At 45.9% G+C, this 16,754-nt stretch overlaps 1 protein-coding gene across 6 annotated transcripts in view; it reads right to left on the reverse strand.

Annotated features, from left to right (window-relative positions):
* Positions 1 to 16,754, reverse strand: part of LOC130281725 (clustered mitochondria protein homolog) — a 73,064-nt gene that overhangs the window by 19,781 nt on the left and 36,529 nt on the right. For all 6 annotated transcript variants that reach the window (XM_056529271.1, XM_056529293.1, XM_056529261.1 and 3 more), the window contains exons 12-15: positions 11,666 to 11,770; positions 11,460 to 11,560; positions 8,427 to 8,579; positions 6,129 to 6,191 (exon numbers count right to left, since the gene is read on the reverse strand). In XM_056529271.1, coding sequence (XP_056385246.1) covers positions 6,129 to 6,191; positions 8,427 to 8,579; positions 11,460 to 11,560; positions 11,666 to 11,770 — 422 coding nt within the window. The remainder of the gene's footprint in view (positions 1 to 6,128; positions 6,192 to 8,426; positions 8,580 to 11,459; positions 11,561 to 11,665; positions 11,771 to 16,754) is intronic.

Consider the following 16,754-nt stretch of genomic DNA (forward strand, 5'->3'; position numbering starts at 1 on the left):
AGACCGAACAGCCCGAACTACATCCAGCTTGTGTAGTAAGCGCTCCTTAGGATGAGAAGGAGCAGGACAAAAAGACGGGAGAACAATGTTCTCATTGAGATGAAAGGCCGAAACCACCTTAGGCAAAAAGGAGGGATCTGGCCGGAAAACAACCTTGTCTTGGTGGATCACCAGAAACGGAGAACGGCAGGAGAGAGCTGCCAATCCAGACACCCTCCGGATGGAGGTGATAGCAACAAGTAACGCCACTTTCCAAGAAAGGAGGTGGAGAGACACCTTTCTAAGGGGCTCAAAGGGTGCACCCTGGAGGGCACTCAGAACCAAATTCAAGTCCCAAGGGGGAGAGGGTGACCGATAAGGAGGAACAGCATGCGTCACTCCTTGAAGGAAAGTCCGGACATGAGAATTAGAAGCCAGGGGCCGCTGGAAAAGAACAGTAAGGGCCGAAACCTGACCTTTAAGGGAACTGAGAGACAACCCTAGTTCCAACCCTGACTGCAAAAAGGAGAGAAGACGGGGAACCGAAAAGGTTACCGGGGAGAAGTCTTGAGCTTCACACCAACGAAAATAAGACCGCCAAGTACGGTGGTAAATTCTTGCAGAGGAGGGCTTACGAGCCTTGAGCATGGTGTGAATGACTTGGGAAGAGAACCCGCGGGCCCTCAAAACCGCGGTCTCAACCGCCACGCCATCAAATGCAATGATTGTAAATTGGGGTGGCAAAGAGGACCCTGAGAGAGCAGGTCCGGACGGAGCGGAAGGCGCAGTGGAGTGTCGTCCAGGAGCCTGACTACGTCCCGTAACACGACCTTCGGGGCCAATCTGGAGCTACCAGAATGGTGGGGACGTCCTCTGCCTTGAGCTTCCCCTGGGAAGGAGCGGAAGAGGAGGGAACAGATAGGGTAGGGCAAACCCCGCCCAAGGAATCACTAGGGCATCCACGGCCAGAGCCTGAGGGTCCCGGGACTTGGACACAAAAGGAAGGATCTTCCGATTGTGTCGGGACGCGAAGAGGTCCACATCCGGGATGCCCCAGAGGTCGCAGACTTGTGCGAAGATCTCTGGATGTAGAGACCACTCGCCGGGGTTGGGTGAGGACCGACTGAGGAAGTCCGCTTCCCAGTTGAGCACCCCCGGAATGTGAATCGCCGAAATGGCCGGAACCTTGCTCTCCGCCCAGGTGAGAATCTTGGTCACCTCGGCCATGGCTGCCGAGCTGCGAGTGCTGCCCTGTCGATTTATGTACGCCACGGCCGTGGCGTTGTCCGACAAAACGCGGACAGGATGGGACTGAAGACGGGACTCCCAATGAAGAAGACAAAGAAGAATCGCCCGTAATTCTAATATGTTTATCGGAAGAAGGGTCTCCTGGGGAGACCAGAGTCCCTGAACCGTCCAATCCCTGAACACGCCGCCCCAGCCCGACAGGCTGGTATCCGTTGTAACAACCTGCCAGTGAAGAGGAAGAAACGACCGCCCTTGAAGAAGAAGGGGGGAGCGGAGCCACCAGAGCAGAGACTGACTGACCCTGCGAGGGAGAACAATCGAGGGACAGAGGAGACCTGTTCCATCGGGAAAGAATCGCCAGTTGAAGGGGGCGGTAATGAAACTGGGCAAAGGGTACGGCCTCCATAGTTGCCACCATCCGACCCAGGACTTCCATACAAGTGCGGACGGAGACTGATACCCGGGACCGAAGGGAGCGGACCCCCGACCGGAGCGCCAGACGTTTGTCCGGCGGAAGACAAATTCGGGCAGAGGCCGTGTCGAATTGAAGTCCCAGGAAGGTTAGAGACTGGGTAGGGCGGAGGACTGACTTGTCCCGGTTGACCATCCACCCAAAGCGAGTCAGAGTGTGGAGAGTGACATCCAGATTCTCCAGAGTCTGGGCTCTGGTTGGAGCCTTGATGAGAAGGTCGTCCGAGATTCCCCTCGACCGTAACAGGCCCATCACTGGCGCAAGGATCTTTGTAAAGACCCGAGGAGCCGTGGCTAGACTGAAGGGGAGAGCTACAAATTGAAAGTGTCCCTCCGGAACCGCAAAGCGGAGGTACCGATGATGGCCAGGGAATATTGGCACATGGAGGTAGGCATCCTTGATGTCCACTGATGAAAGGAACTCCCCTTGTTCCAGGGACGCCACCACCGAATGGAGAGATTCCATTCGGAAGTGGCGGATAAGAAGGTGATGGTTGAGACGCTTGAGGTCCAAAATTGGAGGCATAGAACCGTCCTTCTTGGGAACCACAAAAAGATTTGAATAGAAACCCCGAAAACGTTCCCCTGGAAGAACGGGAACAATAACCCCCTGAAGAAACAGAGACTGGAGAGCCGCTCGAAATTGCTTCGCCAGAGGAGGAGACCGGGGGCCCGGGAGCGAAAAAAGCGATCCCTCGGAAAGGAGGCGAATTCGATCCGGTAACCATTGGACACCACATCCCTGACCAGAGTCCTGAATGTGAGAGGTCCAAATGTCTCGAAAAAACAAGAGACGACCTCCCACCCGAGAAGAAACCGCAGGTGGGGGCCTCACTTCATGCAGAAGTGGACTTGCGGTTGCCTGATTTGCGGCCGGACCGGTTGGAGTCCGACTTCCAAGACATGCGTGGCCGGAACGAGGGAGCCTTCCTGTCCCGCGAGGGCGCCTGCCCGGACCCTTTGCTGGAGCCAGAGGTCCGAAAGGACCGAAAGGGAAAGGGCTTCCTTTGGGAAGTAGGGCGAGCCTTATTTTGAGGTAACAAGGAACAAGTAACAAGGAACTCTTACCTCCCGTTGCCTCAGAGATAATTTCATCAAGGCGTTTGCCAAAAAGACGGCCGCCCGTAAAGGGAAGCTCAGTGAGAGACCTTTTGTAAGCGGCATCCGCATTCCAAGCTTTAAGCCACATAGAGGGGCGGAGAGCCGCTAGGTGACCTACAGCAAAAGCAGAACAACGGGCTGCCTGCATGGAAGCTGTGCACAGGAAGTCCCAAGCTTTAGAGCATTGGAGAGCCAGAGCAGATAGATCCTCCGGGGCAGAGGCAGTGTAGTCGCCTTAGAGATCCGGGAAATTGGTGGATCCACTGAGGGAGGGGAAACCACCTTAGTGACAAGGTCCTTGTCAAATGGATAACGTTCTTGAATTGTCTTGATTCCCGGAAACCTCTTGTCTGGATGTTTCCATGCGGTTTCCAGAATGTCGTCAAAGTCAGCGTGAGAGCTGGCTTAGCACGATGAAAGGATACTCCTGGATTGACATCCGAAGATCCTGGGTCCTCTAAGTGAAAAGTGTCTCTTAGGGCTGTCACCAAAGAGTTCACCGTTGCAATTGAGTCCGGGTGGTCCTCTGAGTCAGAAGCCTCGTCCACCAGTTCACCAGGGGAATGAGAATGAATAGAGGCAGTCCTGGAGGGGGGCAACCCTGACCGAGTACGGCTCTGGTGTGGCAGAGCGGCGACTCCGAGAACGTCCTCTAGAGGAACGACGTTTGTGCCCAGATGACCGGGGGGGGGGGCGGGACCCACGAGGGGATTGCTCACGTCTATCTGAAGACTCAATGGAAGAGTCAGACGAGGCACCTCTAGGACGCTTGTGAGAGCGTGAAGTATGTGGAGACGAGGAACGGGCCCTTACAGAGGTCCTGCGCAGGAAAGACCCCTTCAAGGCGGACACCACTTCCCGGGAGGCCTCAGCCACCGAACGGGAGACTTTGGTCAAGTCAGCCATATACTGGGACAGAGAAGAAACCCAGGCTGGTGGAGCGGCTGAACCCACCGGGACCGCAGGGACATCAGTGGGTACCAGGGGGTCTGAGGGAGCAGTGGAGCAGGCAGGGCAAGTGGGCTCAGCAGAGCCAGACATCTTGGTATTACAGTGCTTACAGACATAGTAAGTCACGGAAGTTCCAGGTTTCTGTTTAGAGGAAGGAACAGCTCTGGATACGGACATAATGTAGAAAGAAAAAAGGAGATAGGAACTTTCTCACCCTAGTCTGTGTCCCCTGTCAGCTGCAGTGAGGAGAACTCGCTCTGAGCAGCTAGAAAGAGAGTGAACAGGCCAGCCAATAGGAAGAGAGGGGCGTGTCTGAAGCAAGGAACTCATTAACTGACCCCTTCTAACTGAAAATCGCGCCCACGGCGCTGATTGGAGGCTGCTTCGTGCCTCTGAGAGCTCCTAGCCCTGTGGGCGGAGCTATAGACGGCCTTAAAGAACTGTCATGGCACCTGCTCCTTGTCCCGAGCGCACCTGACTGCCGTTTATGCGCCCGGGGGAAGAGAGCGGGCAGACAAAGCGCCGGCAGAGACTGCCGGTGAAAGAGAAAGTAAGCCGGCGCTGAAGCGCCCGGCTCACGGCAGCGCCGCGGCTATCAGCCGCATATAAGGCGCTGCCGTCAAAACGAAAGTAAACCGGCGCTGAGAGCGTCCGGCCCGATACAGCGCCGTGGCTGACAGCCGCATATAAGGTGCTGACATGGTAGCACAAGCACACACGCACACACATATATGTGAAGTGCACCAAGCACACACACACATAAGTGTAGTGCCCCATAAATATTGCCCCCTCAGGTTCCACTGCTCCCCCAGAATAAAGTACAGCCCTTGCATAGGCTAGCCCATAAAGTGTAGGTGGGCCAAAAGCAGGGGGTCTCCAGAGGTTGCAAGTTCGTACCTATGGAGAAAAAAGGGGGAAAGTACTTACCTCAGTCAGAAGAACGTACCTAAAGGAGTCTTCAGTGAAGTCTTCAGTCAGCTTTAGTTACCTGCATCACGCCTGGCTGCTATGCGCGAGCGAGGCGAGTAAATAGGGGGACCCGGACCCATGAGGTACCACCCAAGCGCTGACCGTTGGCGAGGGGGGGTTAACAGCGCATATACGCAATGTCTGTGCCCCCTCACTCGCAATGGGGAAACGGGGAACCGCAGTCCCCGAGTTCCCACCTGAAAACAGAAAAGAAAAGGAATAAAAAACTAACACGTCCCTAACTAGGAAAACAAAAAAATGAAATACCTGGTCTGGAGCAGTCCAGACCATGTCCACCTCCTTCAGACACTAAGCTTAAACTGATTAGCTCAGAGCCTGAAGGCGGGTATATCCTGCTGGGAGGAGCCAACGGTTTTTGTTGCCATAGTGTCACACCTCCTAGAGACAGCAGCATACACCCACGGTCTGTGTTCCCCAATAAAGCTGATAGAGAAAGCAAGATTACATTTTGCCAAAATTGATTTGAGTAAGCCTAAATCCTTCTGGGAAAAAGTCTTGTGGACAGATGAGACCAAGATAGAGCTTTTTGGTAAAGCACATCATTCTACTGTTTACCGAAAACGGAATGAGGCCTACAAAGTAAAGAACACAGTACCTACAGTGAAATATGGTGGAGGTTCAATGATGTTTTGGAGTTGTTTTGCTGCCTCTGGCACTGGGTGCCTTGAATGTGTGCAAGACATCATGAAATCTGAGGATTACCAACAGATTTTGGGTAGCACTGTGCAGCCCAGTGTCAGAAAGCTGGGTTTGCGTCCAAGATCTTGGGTCTTCCAGTAGGACAATGACCCCAAACATACGTCAAAAAGCACCCAGAAATGGATGGCAACAAAGCGCTTGAGAGTTCTGAAGTGGCCAGCAATGAGTTTAGTTCTAAATTGCTTTGTACACCTGTGGAAAGATCTTAAAATTGCAGTTGGGAAAAGGTGCCCTTCCAATAAGAGACCTGGAGCAGTTTGCAGCTGAGAGGGGTAAGAAGCTTATTGATGATTATAGGAAGTGATTGATTACAGTTATTTTTTCCAAAGGGTGTGCAACCAAATATTAAGTTGAGGGTGCCAATCATTTTGTTTTTGGTTTAGTTCCAACACACACAAAGGGAATAAACACATGTACAGCAAAACATGTGATACTGCAATCCTTTTCTGTGAGAAATACTTAATTTTCTTTAAAAATTCAGGGGTGCCAACATTTACGGCCATGACTGTGCTAGGATTATAGAGATACAAATGTGCCATATATATATATATATATATATTTTTTTTTTTTATTAGGGCTGCCTAAAGGGCTGGACATGTAGAGGGCTATGTATACATGGCACCCATATGATATTTTCACACAATGCAGTCAAGTTACCCCTAGACTTAGACTGGATTTATTGCTCTTACCTGTAGATAGCTGCGTAGGATCATTTTGGCTGAACGTGTGACTATGTCAATAATTATGATTCTCTGTTGGAAACAATATTCATAAAAAATTGTAGTTATTCCTAAATAATGTTAGACGGAGTAGATCAACAGGATAGAGGATACGTTTTTTTTTTTTTAATACACTGGCAACCTCTTTAAGGGTGCGTTCACACATTCATGTCAATGGGATTTTTTTTTTTTTACAATCCGTTTACATCCGTTTGTACCCATCTTATTTCCATCTTTTTGATGGCAGAAAAAACGGCACATGCAGTATTTTTTCTTCCGTCAAAAAAGAAGAAAAAACGGATGCAGTAAATTTTACATTGAAGTCTATGTAAAACGGATGAGCCTTTAATGTAATCCGTTTTTTGATCTGTTTTTACTTCTGAGCATGCTCAGAACAGAAAAAATTATTTTTTTGTTTATTAACTGAACAATAACGGATACAAACGGATATCATCAGTTTGCATCCGTTATTGTCCGTTTTTTTTTCAAGTCCGTTTTTATTTTTGACGGGAGAAGATCGGGACGGGTCTAGACGGCCGTGTGAACGCAGCCTAAGTGGGGAAACACAATTTGTGAATAAAAAAAACCATGCTATGACTTTAAAGGGTTAAAGGGGGTTATCTGTGTTTTAGTAGACTGAAAAAATAAGTTGTGTCGCCTTTATCTTGTATAAATATTTACTAAGAGTCACAGAAAAGACCTTTAAACATAACTTCTAATAGAAATTTCCTTGTTAAAAACTATGGCCACTGACTCTTTCACCATCACCATATTATAGTAAATTCAATCCATCCGAATAAAAAATATCCATTACTTAATACCTTTTTTTTTTTACTGAATATAAAGGTCATGTGGAGGTAACTATAGCTTAGAATTTCACACATTCACATATTTAGATTGGATCTAATTATGACCATGCTACTACCATTTGTGGTGTCAAGATCAATCACGAGTGCGATAGTACAGCATTCAGTACAAAAGGACACATCATTTCGCTATGATGCACAATATTTTTGTGACAGAGTGAGATCTATCAAAACCTGTGCAGAGGAAAAGTTGCCCAGTTGCCTATAGCAACCAATCAGATTGTTTCTTTCATTTTGCTGAGGTCTTTTTAAAAATGAACTAAGAAATCTGATTGGTTGCTATGGGCAACTGGGCATCTTTTCCTCTGCACAGGTTTTGATAAATCTCCCCCATAATGTCTATTCACACTAGTGCTTCCACCCTATGCTAACACCCTAGTTCTTCATGTCTCTTCAAGATATCAAGTGCAGATGGAGAAAGCTGTAGGTTAATATATGTACACATGGCATCTATAGATTAGTCAATTATGGCCATGTTAGTCACATTTATAGTGTTAGTATTACTAGTCAATTAGTCTATTACATACAACTGTATATATCACTTCTCCTAATGCATCAATATATTACAAGCAACCAAACTGGTTTGGAAATAACCTGTGTTCACACTTATACTAATTTCTCTGACTCTGGTTTGGTTATATAGTATATATTTATATATTTGGTAATATAGTAATGTATTATGATAAAATAATTAACAATCAGTTACTTACCTCTCTGATCCAACGCTGATCCCCCCCCCCCCCCATTCAAACTCCTGTCGGCACTCTCTAATCTTGCTTTTTTAATTATTGCGGTGTAAAAGGTCTTTATGAAATGTTTTGCTTAGTTTCTCTTCTACAGTATCTACTGTTTTACTATGAGCTGTATTTTCTCTCTATACTTGTACACATTCTATATGGTTCCGTGCTGAAGGCTGCCTGATGTATGTTCTTTTCTTTATCTATAGCCTGTGTTAGCTGCCTTCCAAGGATTCTCTTATACCTGTCCACAATCTAAGCTGGTATGTAACCTTTGCTATATCTAACACTGAGGAAGCAGAAATAGGACATTTCTAACAAATACATAAAACTGCTTAATTCTGCATTCAGGGAACCAATAAACAATAAAAAAAACATATCCTCTAAAGCATATTTTTCAGCTCACTTATGCTGAGTCACACTGACTGACAGCGTTACTTTACAATAGGAAACCAGTCAATCCTGTGCTGATAACTGTAATGTACTGGTTGTGTACAGACATCCCACCTATGCTCTACTTCTCTGTATAGTACCAACATCAAAATTCACTTCAGAGGTATAAAATGCTATGCTCTTTTGGCAATTTTGCAAAAATCTTACAAAAAAGTTATTTAAGGCTCACAATGACGACCAACTCTATATTTATACTAAAATATCATACTTACATAAAGATGATCCAGAGAAGAGCGGACTTGCATCTTGTCAATCGTCCCAGCGACTGTTCCTAAATATCTTATATTGATTCCGTGTGAGTGAAGATACTCTTTTAGTGTTTTACCATCCAGGGGAACAATGATATGATTCAGACAGGCTTTTATCTGTCAGGTACAGTAAAGAGACAGTAAGTAGAAGATTCACAGTATATAGGTTTAAAGGGGTTATCCAGGAAAAAAAAAAAAAATGAAAAATATATATATATATATATATATATATATATATATATATATATATATATATATATATATCTCAACTGGCTCCAGAAAGTTAAACAGATTTGTAAATTACTTCTATTAAAAAATCCTAATCCTTTCAGTACTTATGAGCTGCTGAAGTTGAGTTGTTCTTTTCTGTCTAAGTGCTCTCTGATGACACGTGTCTCTGGAACTGTTCAGAGTAGAAGCAAATCCCCATAGCAAACCTCTTCTACTCTGTGCAGTTCCCGAGACAAGCAGAGATGTCAGCAGAGAGCACTGTTGCCAGACAAAAAAGAACAACTCAACTTCAGCAGCTGATAATTATTGGAAGGATTAAGATTTTTTTTAATAGAAGTAATTTACAAATCTAAACAATGAAGATAGAAAAAGCGGAGCACTCACCACATCAGGCTTCTTGCTGCAAAAAGACTTTATTCACATCGTCTTCAGGGGATACAAGCAGGGGTGTGCAAAACGGGGATGCTCTTTCGGTGACGGACCGTTTGGCGCCGATCTGGTCTGACGAAGCGCTTCGGCGCCAAACGGTCCGTCACCGAGAGGGCACCCCCGTTTTGCACACCCCTGCTTGTATCCCCTGAAGACGAAGTGAATAAAGTCTTTTTGCAGCAAGAAGCCTGATGTGGTGAGTGCTCCGCTTTTTCTATCTTCATTGTTTGGACTGGATATACCTGCTGATTGCTAGCGTATGAGCACCGATATCCGCATCTACTGCCATTGCAAGGGGAATAATACTACGTCCGGGCATTCCTTTCCAGTTAGCGTGAAGACAGTGGTGCCGAGTACATCCTCTTTATGTAAAATTTACAAATCTGTTTAACTTTCTGGAGCCAGATGATATATATATATATATATATATATATATATATATATATATAATATTTATCCTGGAATACCCCATAAAGCTGAATAACAGTATACAAGGAAAGCTCTACACTTTTTGGAGTAGTTTATGAGGCCATTTATGTCATTTTTATAGTGTAATTGACTAATTTTACCTCTTAACATTTTTAGCAGGGTTAAACAGAAAGGGATGGCGCCATATATATATAATTGTAAAATACAGAAAAAGGTACAAATTGTTTTGCCAATCTATGCCTGCTAGGAGTTGGCGTAGATTTCAGCTAAACTTAGACTTGCATGCAGGCATACGTTTTAGTAAATCCAGTAGGCACGGAGACAGTGCCTACAAAGCCCTGTGGCATGCGTGGTGCAAAATTGTAAAAAGCTGCAATTTTTTGCAGTACAATGGGGGTTTATACAAAAATGTGCAACCTTGACACCAGAACATTAGTGTACATGGTTGATAAATTGTTTATATTCATAGGCAGAAAATGATTACATGACTAGTCAAGACAGAGAACATTGTATCCATAGAACCTAGACAGGAACACTGCAGCAGACTTAACCCTGACAGAGCAGTGGCTGCACAAAGCCCTATGGCAGTTTGCTACAATGTGTCAGTATGGAGTCATATCCACTTCTCAGCTGCCAGTAGGGATGGTGGGTTTAATGATTCTGAATGTACACAAGCATTTTCTCATTTATTGGAAAATAAATAAATAATAATATCTTGGAAAGGCTTAGGAATGAAAACACATAAAACACATAAAGTAAATGGAGTCAGCCCGTGACTCCATTTACTTAAATGAGCCGACTGGAGTCAAACGGTGACTCCGGTCCACTCAGTCTTGACCCGTATGCGGTTTCCTGACCGGACCTAAAACCGTAGTATACTACGGTTTTAGGTCCGGTCCAAAACTGGATACGGGTCAAAACTGAGCCGACTGGAGTCACCGTTTGACTCTGGTCGGCTCATTAAACTAAATGGAGTCACGGGCTGATCCGGCCGGGGTACGGGAGCGCCCAGTTTTCCCCTCCCCCAGCCGGATCCGGCACCCGTATGTAAAAAACGAGGTGTGAATGCAGCCTCAGAAGGTTAAAGAACGTTCTATTTGTATAGTAATTAAAGGAGTACTCCCATGGAAAACTTTTTTTTTTAATCAACTGGTGCCAGAAAGTTAAACAGATTTGTAAATTACTTCTATTAAAAAATCTTAATCCTTCCAGTACTAATTAGCTGATGAATTCTCTTCTTTTTGGAACAGAGCTCTCTGCTGACATCATGACCACTGTGCTCTCTGCTGACATCTCTGTCCATTTTAAGAACTGTCCAGAGTAGGAGAAAATCCCCATAGCAAACATGCTGCTCTGGACAGTTCCTAAAATGGACAGCGATGTCAGCAGAGAGCACTGTGGTCATGATGTCAGCCGAGAGCTCTGTGTTACAAAAAGAAAACCATTTCCTCTGTAGTATACAGATCCTAAAAAGTACTGGAAGGGTTAAGATTTTTTTTATAGAAGTAATTTACAAATCTGTTTAAGTTTCTGGCACCAGTTGATTTAAAAAAAAGTTTTCCATGGGAGTACCCCTTTAATCATTATTTATAATACATGAGAATTACTGATTTCCCATAGCCATAATACTGGCACACTGCAATACCCAGATATCCCATGGTTCTACGGTACAGAGATAGATCACCAAAGGATTTTGTTCAGCAAGCGATTCAAGTATTGCATGTATTATTATCTTTATGTAGAAAGCAGAAAAGTTGGCCGAAAACTCCTGCAGGAGCAGTCAAGGTGACTTTATTGGTTGTTATTCAGTTTTCTAAGAAACATATCTACAACTAAATAGGCTTTGTGACAACAGGACAGGAGGTACGTATTGCTATATTTGCTTGGTCTTTAGAAATTTCTACTTACAAAGCTGGGGATCTGCACCGTGAGGATAAAGCTCGCCGCTTCGCTCAGCAATCGCTTCTGGACTTGAAGGGCCTGGATTTGGGATTCTGGGAATCTAACCACTAAGTATGAGTAAAAAAAAATTATTCCAGGTTCCAAGAGTCTGACATCTTATCTCAACTCATCTTGCATTAACTCTAGTGTTTATATGGATATAACACGCTTACCTGGTGAATATACATCTGGATTGAACCGTATATCAAAAATATAGTCTGTGACAGAGCCAATCTCTTTGCAAGCTTCTCTTACAATATCTGCGCCCCGTAGCTCATCTGTAGAAGGGAACCATAAACCAGTAATGTACGGTTATAAATTAAGCCCTAATACTTTACCACCATCCCATAATCTTTTGTCGCTGTATATTTTATTTAATGAATGCCTTTCATAGTTTGGCCCAAGTCTGAACCATACCATTAAAGGGGTACTCTGTGATTTCTATTTTATTTTAAATCAACTGGTGGAGTTGTGTGGACAATGCAGACCACTTGTGCATGGGGTCCACCTGACCCTGGTAAGCTACTGTCGGGGAGAGAGGGGGTGCTGGGGGGGCTCTAGGCTTTGGGGGGTGGTCTGCTGAGCTAAAAGATGATCAGGGGGGTGGGGAGGGGGGTTGCTGGAGGATGGTGCTGCCGATTGATGATGGTTGTGCTACTGCCAGGGGAGGGCCAGTAGCACCCTCATCATCCACCAGCAAGCCGCCCCCCAGCAGTAGCACCCCCATCATCCACCAGCAACACCACCAATCCACCCCTCCCGTGGTAATAGCATCAGCTAACAGATGATGAGGGGTGCTACTGATGGGGGGGGGGTGTTGCTGGTGGATAATGGGGGTGCTACTACTGGGGAAGGTGGTGGCGGTGGATGATGGAGGTGCTACTGCTGGGGGAGGGGGGGGTGTTGCTGGTGGAAGATTAGGGTGCTACTGGCCCCCCCTGGCAGTAGCACCCACATCATCCATCAGCAAGATTAACCTCCTGGCAGTAGCACCCTCATCATCCACCAGCAACTCCCCCCCCCCAGGCAGTAGCACCCCCATCATCCACCAGCAACACCACCAGTCCCCCCCCCTCCTGTGGTAATAGCATCAGCGGATGATGAGGGGTGCTATTGCTGGGGGTGGGAGGGGGGGTATGTTGCTGGGGGATGATGGGGGTGCTACTGCCAGGAGGGTGGTGTTGCTGGTGGATGATGGGGTGCTACTGCTGGGGGGCATGTTGCTGGTGGATAATGAGGGTGTTACTGTCCCCCCTGGCAGTAGCACACCCATCATCCATCAGTAGGATCATCCTCCTGGCAGTAGCACCCTCATCATTCACCAGAAACCCCCCCCCCAGCAGTAGCACCCCCATCAGCAGATCCTGCTGGTGGATATGATGGGGGTTCTACTGCCAGGAGGACGATCCTGCCGATGAATGATGGGAGTGGTACTGCCGGGGGGGGGGGGCAGTAGCACCCTCATCATCCACCAGCAATATCATCCATCAGAGAGCGCAGTGTATGGTAGTATTGTATTTATAGGGTATGGTGTGTGGCAGGTTTATAATCAGAGGATAAAGTGTGTGTTGGTATTATATTCAGAATGTACAGTTTGTGGTAGTATAACATTCAGAATGTACAGTGTGTGGTAGTATATTCAGAGGGTAACAGTGTGTCATAGTATATTAAGTGGGTACAGTGTGTGGTAGTAGTATTATATTCAGAGGGTTACGTGTGTGACAGTATTATATTTAGAGGGTACAGTATGTGGCAGATTTATATTCAGAGAGTACAGTGTGTGTTGGTATTATATTCAGAATGTACAGTTTGAGGTAGTATTATATTCAGAGGGTACAGTGTGTGGTAGTATATTCAGAGGGTACAGTATGTGTTGGTATTATATTCAGAGGGTATGGTGTATGGAAGGTTTATATTCAAAGAGTGCAGTGTATATTAGTATTATATTTAGAGGATACAGTGTCTGGCAGGTTTATAATAATAATTGTTTTCACATAGAGCATCAGAATCCGCTGACATAGTGAGGAGCCATCTGAGCGTCACTTTCTGTAGAGAGAAGATTTAGCTGGAATAAGTCATGGCGGTATGTTCCATCTGAATTAGATAAGGAAAGACTATAGAGAAGACATCACCTATAGTCACTGATATTATTGTGTATTCTCCTCACTATTTCCTATCAGAGCTGTAGTCACTTGTAAGTTCTGCAGTTATTATGAGTGAAACTACAACTCCCAGCATAACCTTACCACTGATTAAAGGGGTATTCCGCAGGAAAACTTTTTTTTTTTTAATCAACTGGTGCCAGAAAGTAAAACAGATTTGTAAATTACTTCTATTTAAAAATTCTTAATCCTTCCAGTACTTATCAGATGCTGTATGCGCCAAAGGAGGTTCTTTTGTTTTTGAATTTCTTTTCTGTCTGACCACAGTGCTCTCTGCTGACACTGTCCATTTTAGGAGCTGTCCATAGTAGGAGCAAATCCATATAGCAAACCTATCCTGCGGAGCATACAGCAGCTGATAAGTACTGGAAGGATTAATATTTTTAAATAGAAGTAATTTACAAATCTGTAACTTTCTGGCATCAGTTGATTTAAAAGAAAATATTTTCCAGTGGTGTACCCCATTAAGTCATTCTGGGAGCTGGAGTTTTAAATGGTGAAAACTTATTTAGCACTTTCCCATTCTGTGGCAATTGGTATATTTTATTATTATACTGGAATTTTTCACAATGCACTACACCAGTGCCACAACAGGGATAAAACTTACTTTTGGGGGGGTAGGTATGGGTGACACCATTTATTACCGCACCGTGTGACACTAACCCTAGCAACGCCACTGCGCCTTTGCTCCCTGGTACTTAAGGACCAAGGGAGTACCTGTACGCCCGTGGGAATTTCGGTCCCTTCCGCGCGCCGGGCCGGGGTGACTGCTGATATCTATCAGCAGGCACCCCGCGCAAATGCCCAGGGGGGTCATCAGACCCCCCCATGTCGGCGATTCAGGGTCATTACGGGTCTATGGTGACCCGGAATATAAGGGGGATCGCGGGTGTCTAAGACACCCACAATCCCCCTGAAGCGATAGGAGTGAGGTGGCAGGGGTGCCACCCCTCCTATCCCTGCTATTGGTGGTCTAGACACGACCACCAATAGCAGATCGGGGGCGGGGGGGTTAACTTTCGTTTTCCCCGTTCTGCCCACCCACAATAGGCGGGGCAGAACGGGGGAAACGACAGAGGACCGGCGCCGGAGTCCATTTACCGATCTGGGGAGGCTGCGAGCGACGATCGGCGTTGGAGATCGGCGGGCGGCGATGTCTGCAGCAGGCTCCCTGGATCCGACGGAAGGCGGTAAGTTGCCTAGCAACATCTGGAGGGCTGCAGTCCGAGACCACTATATAGTGGTCTCTATACTGTAGCACTCCAGATTTTGCAAAACTACAACTCCCAGCATGCCCAGACAGCTGTTTGGGCATGCTGGGAGTTGTAGTTTTGCAACAGCTGGAGGGCTACAGTTTGAGACCACTATATGGTAGTCTCTGAACTATAGCCCTCCAGATCTTGCAAAACTACAACTCCTAGCATGCCCACACAACTTTTTGCTGTCTGGGCATGCTGGTATTTGCAAAAGATGTTGAAAAACTGCAAATCCCAGCATGCTGAGAGTTGTAGTTGCGATACCTCCAGCTGTTGCATAACTACATCTCGCAGCATGCCCTTCAGTGATCAGTACATGCTGGCAGTTGTAATTTTGCAACAGCTGAAGGCACACTGGTTGGAAAATATTGAGTTAGATAAGAGAACCTAACTGAAGGTTTTCCAACCAGTGTGCCTCCAGCTGTTGCAAAAGTACAACTCCCAGCCTGCATGGTCTGTCAATACATGCTGGGAGTTGTAGTTTTGAAACAGCTGGAGGTTTGCCCCCCCCATGTGAAAGTACAGGATACATTCACACGGGCAGGCTTACAGTAAGTTTTCTGCTTCAAGTATGAGCTGCGGCAAATTTTTCGTGGCAGCGCAAACTCCTAGCAGGGAACTCACCGTAAACCTCCGACAGTGTGAATGTACCCTAAAAACACTACACTGCACTACACTAACACATAATAAAGGGTAAAACACTACATATACACCCCCTTACACTGTCCCCCCCCCCCCAATAAAAATTTAAAACGTATTGTACAGCAATGTTTCCAAAACGGAGCCTCCAGCTGTTGCAAAACAACAACTCCCAGCATTTCTGGACAGCCACTGACTGTCCAGGCATGCTGGGAGTTTAGCAACAGCTGGAGGCACCCTGTTTGGGAATCACTGGCGTAAAATACCCCTATGTCCACCCCTATGCAATCCCTAATTTAGTCCACAAATGTGCATGGTGCTCTCTCACTTCGGAGCCCTGTCGTATTTCAAGGAAACAGTTTAGGGCCACATATGGGGTATCTCTGTACTCGGGAGAAATTACACTACAAATTTTAAGGGGCTTTTTCTCCTTTTACCCCTTATGAAAAGGAAAAGTTGGGGTCCACACCAGCCTGTTAGTGTAAAAAAAAAAAAAATTTTACACTAACATGCTGGTGTTGCCCTTTACTTTTTATTTTCACAAGAGGCAAAAGGAAAAAAAGACCCCCAAAATTTGTAACGCAATTTCTCCTGAGTACGGAAATACCCCATATGTGGGCGTAAAATGATCTGCGGGCGCACAACAAGGCTTAGGAGTGAGAGTGCACCATGTACATTTGATGCCTAAATTGGTGATTTGCACAGGGGTGGCTAATTTTACAGCGGTTCTGACATAAACGCAAAAAAATAAATACCGACATGTGACCCCATTTTGGAAACTACACCCCTCACAGAATGTAACAAGGGGTATAATGAGCCTTAACACCCCACAGGTGTTTGACAAATTTTCGTTAAAGTTGGATGGGAAAATGAAAAAAAAAAAGTTTTTTCACTAAAATGCTGGTGTTACCCTAAATTTTTCATTTTCACAAGGGAAAATAGGAAAAAAGCCCCCCAAAATTTGTAACCCCATTTCTTCTGAGTAAGAAAATACCCTAAATGTGGATGTAAAGTGCTCAGCGGGCGAACTACAATGCTCAGAAGAGAAGGAGCGCCATTGGAATTTTGAAGAGAAAATGTGTCCGGAATTGAAGTCCACGTGTGTTTACAAAGCCCCCATAGTGCCAGAACAATGACCCCCAACATGTGACCCCATTTTGAAAACTACACCCCTCACGTAATGTAATAAGAGGTACAGTGAGCAT

The sequence above is a fragment of the Hyla sarda genome, chromosome 1 (genome assembly GCF_029499605.1).
Source record: "Hyla sarda isolate aHylSar1 chromosome 1, aHylSar1.hap1, whole genome shotgun sequence".
Classification (NCBI taxonomy): domain Eukaryota; kingdom Metazoa; phylum Chordata; class Amphibia; order Anura; family Hylidae; genus Hyla; species Hyla sarda.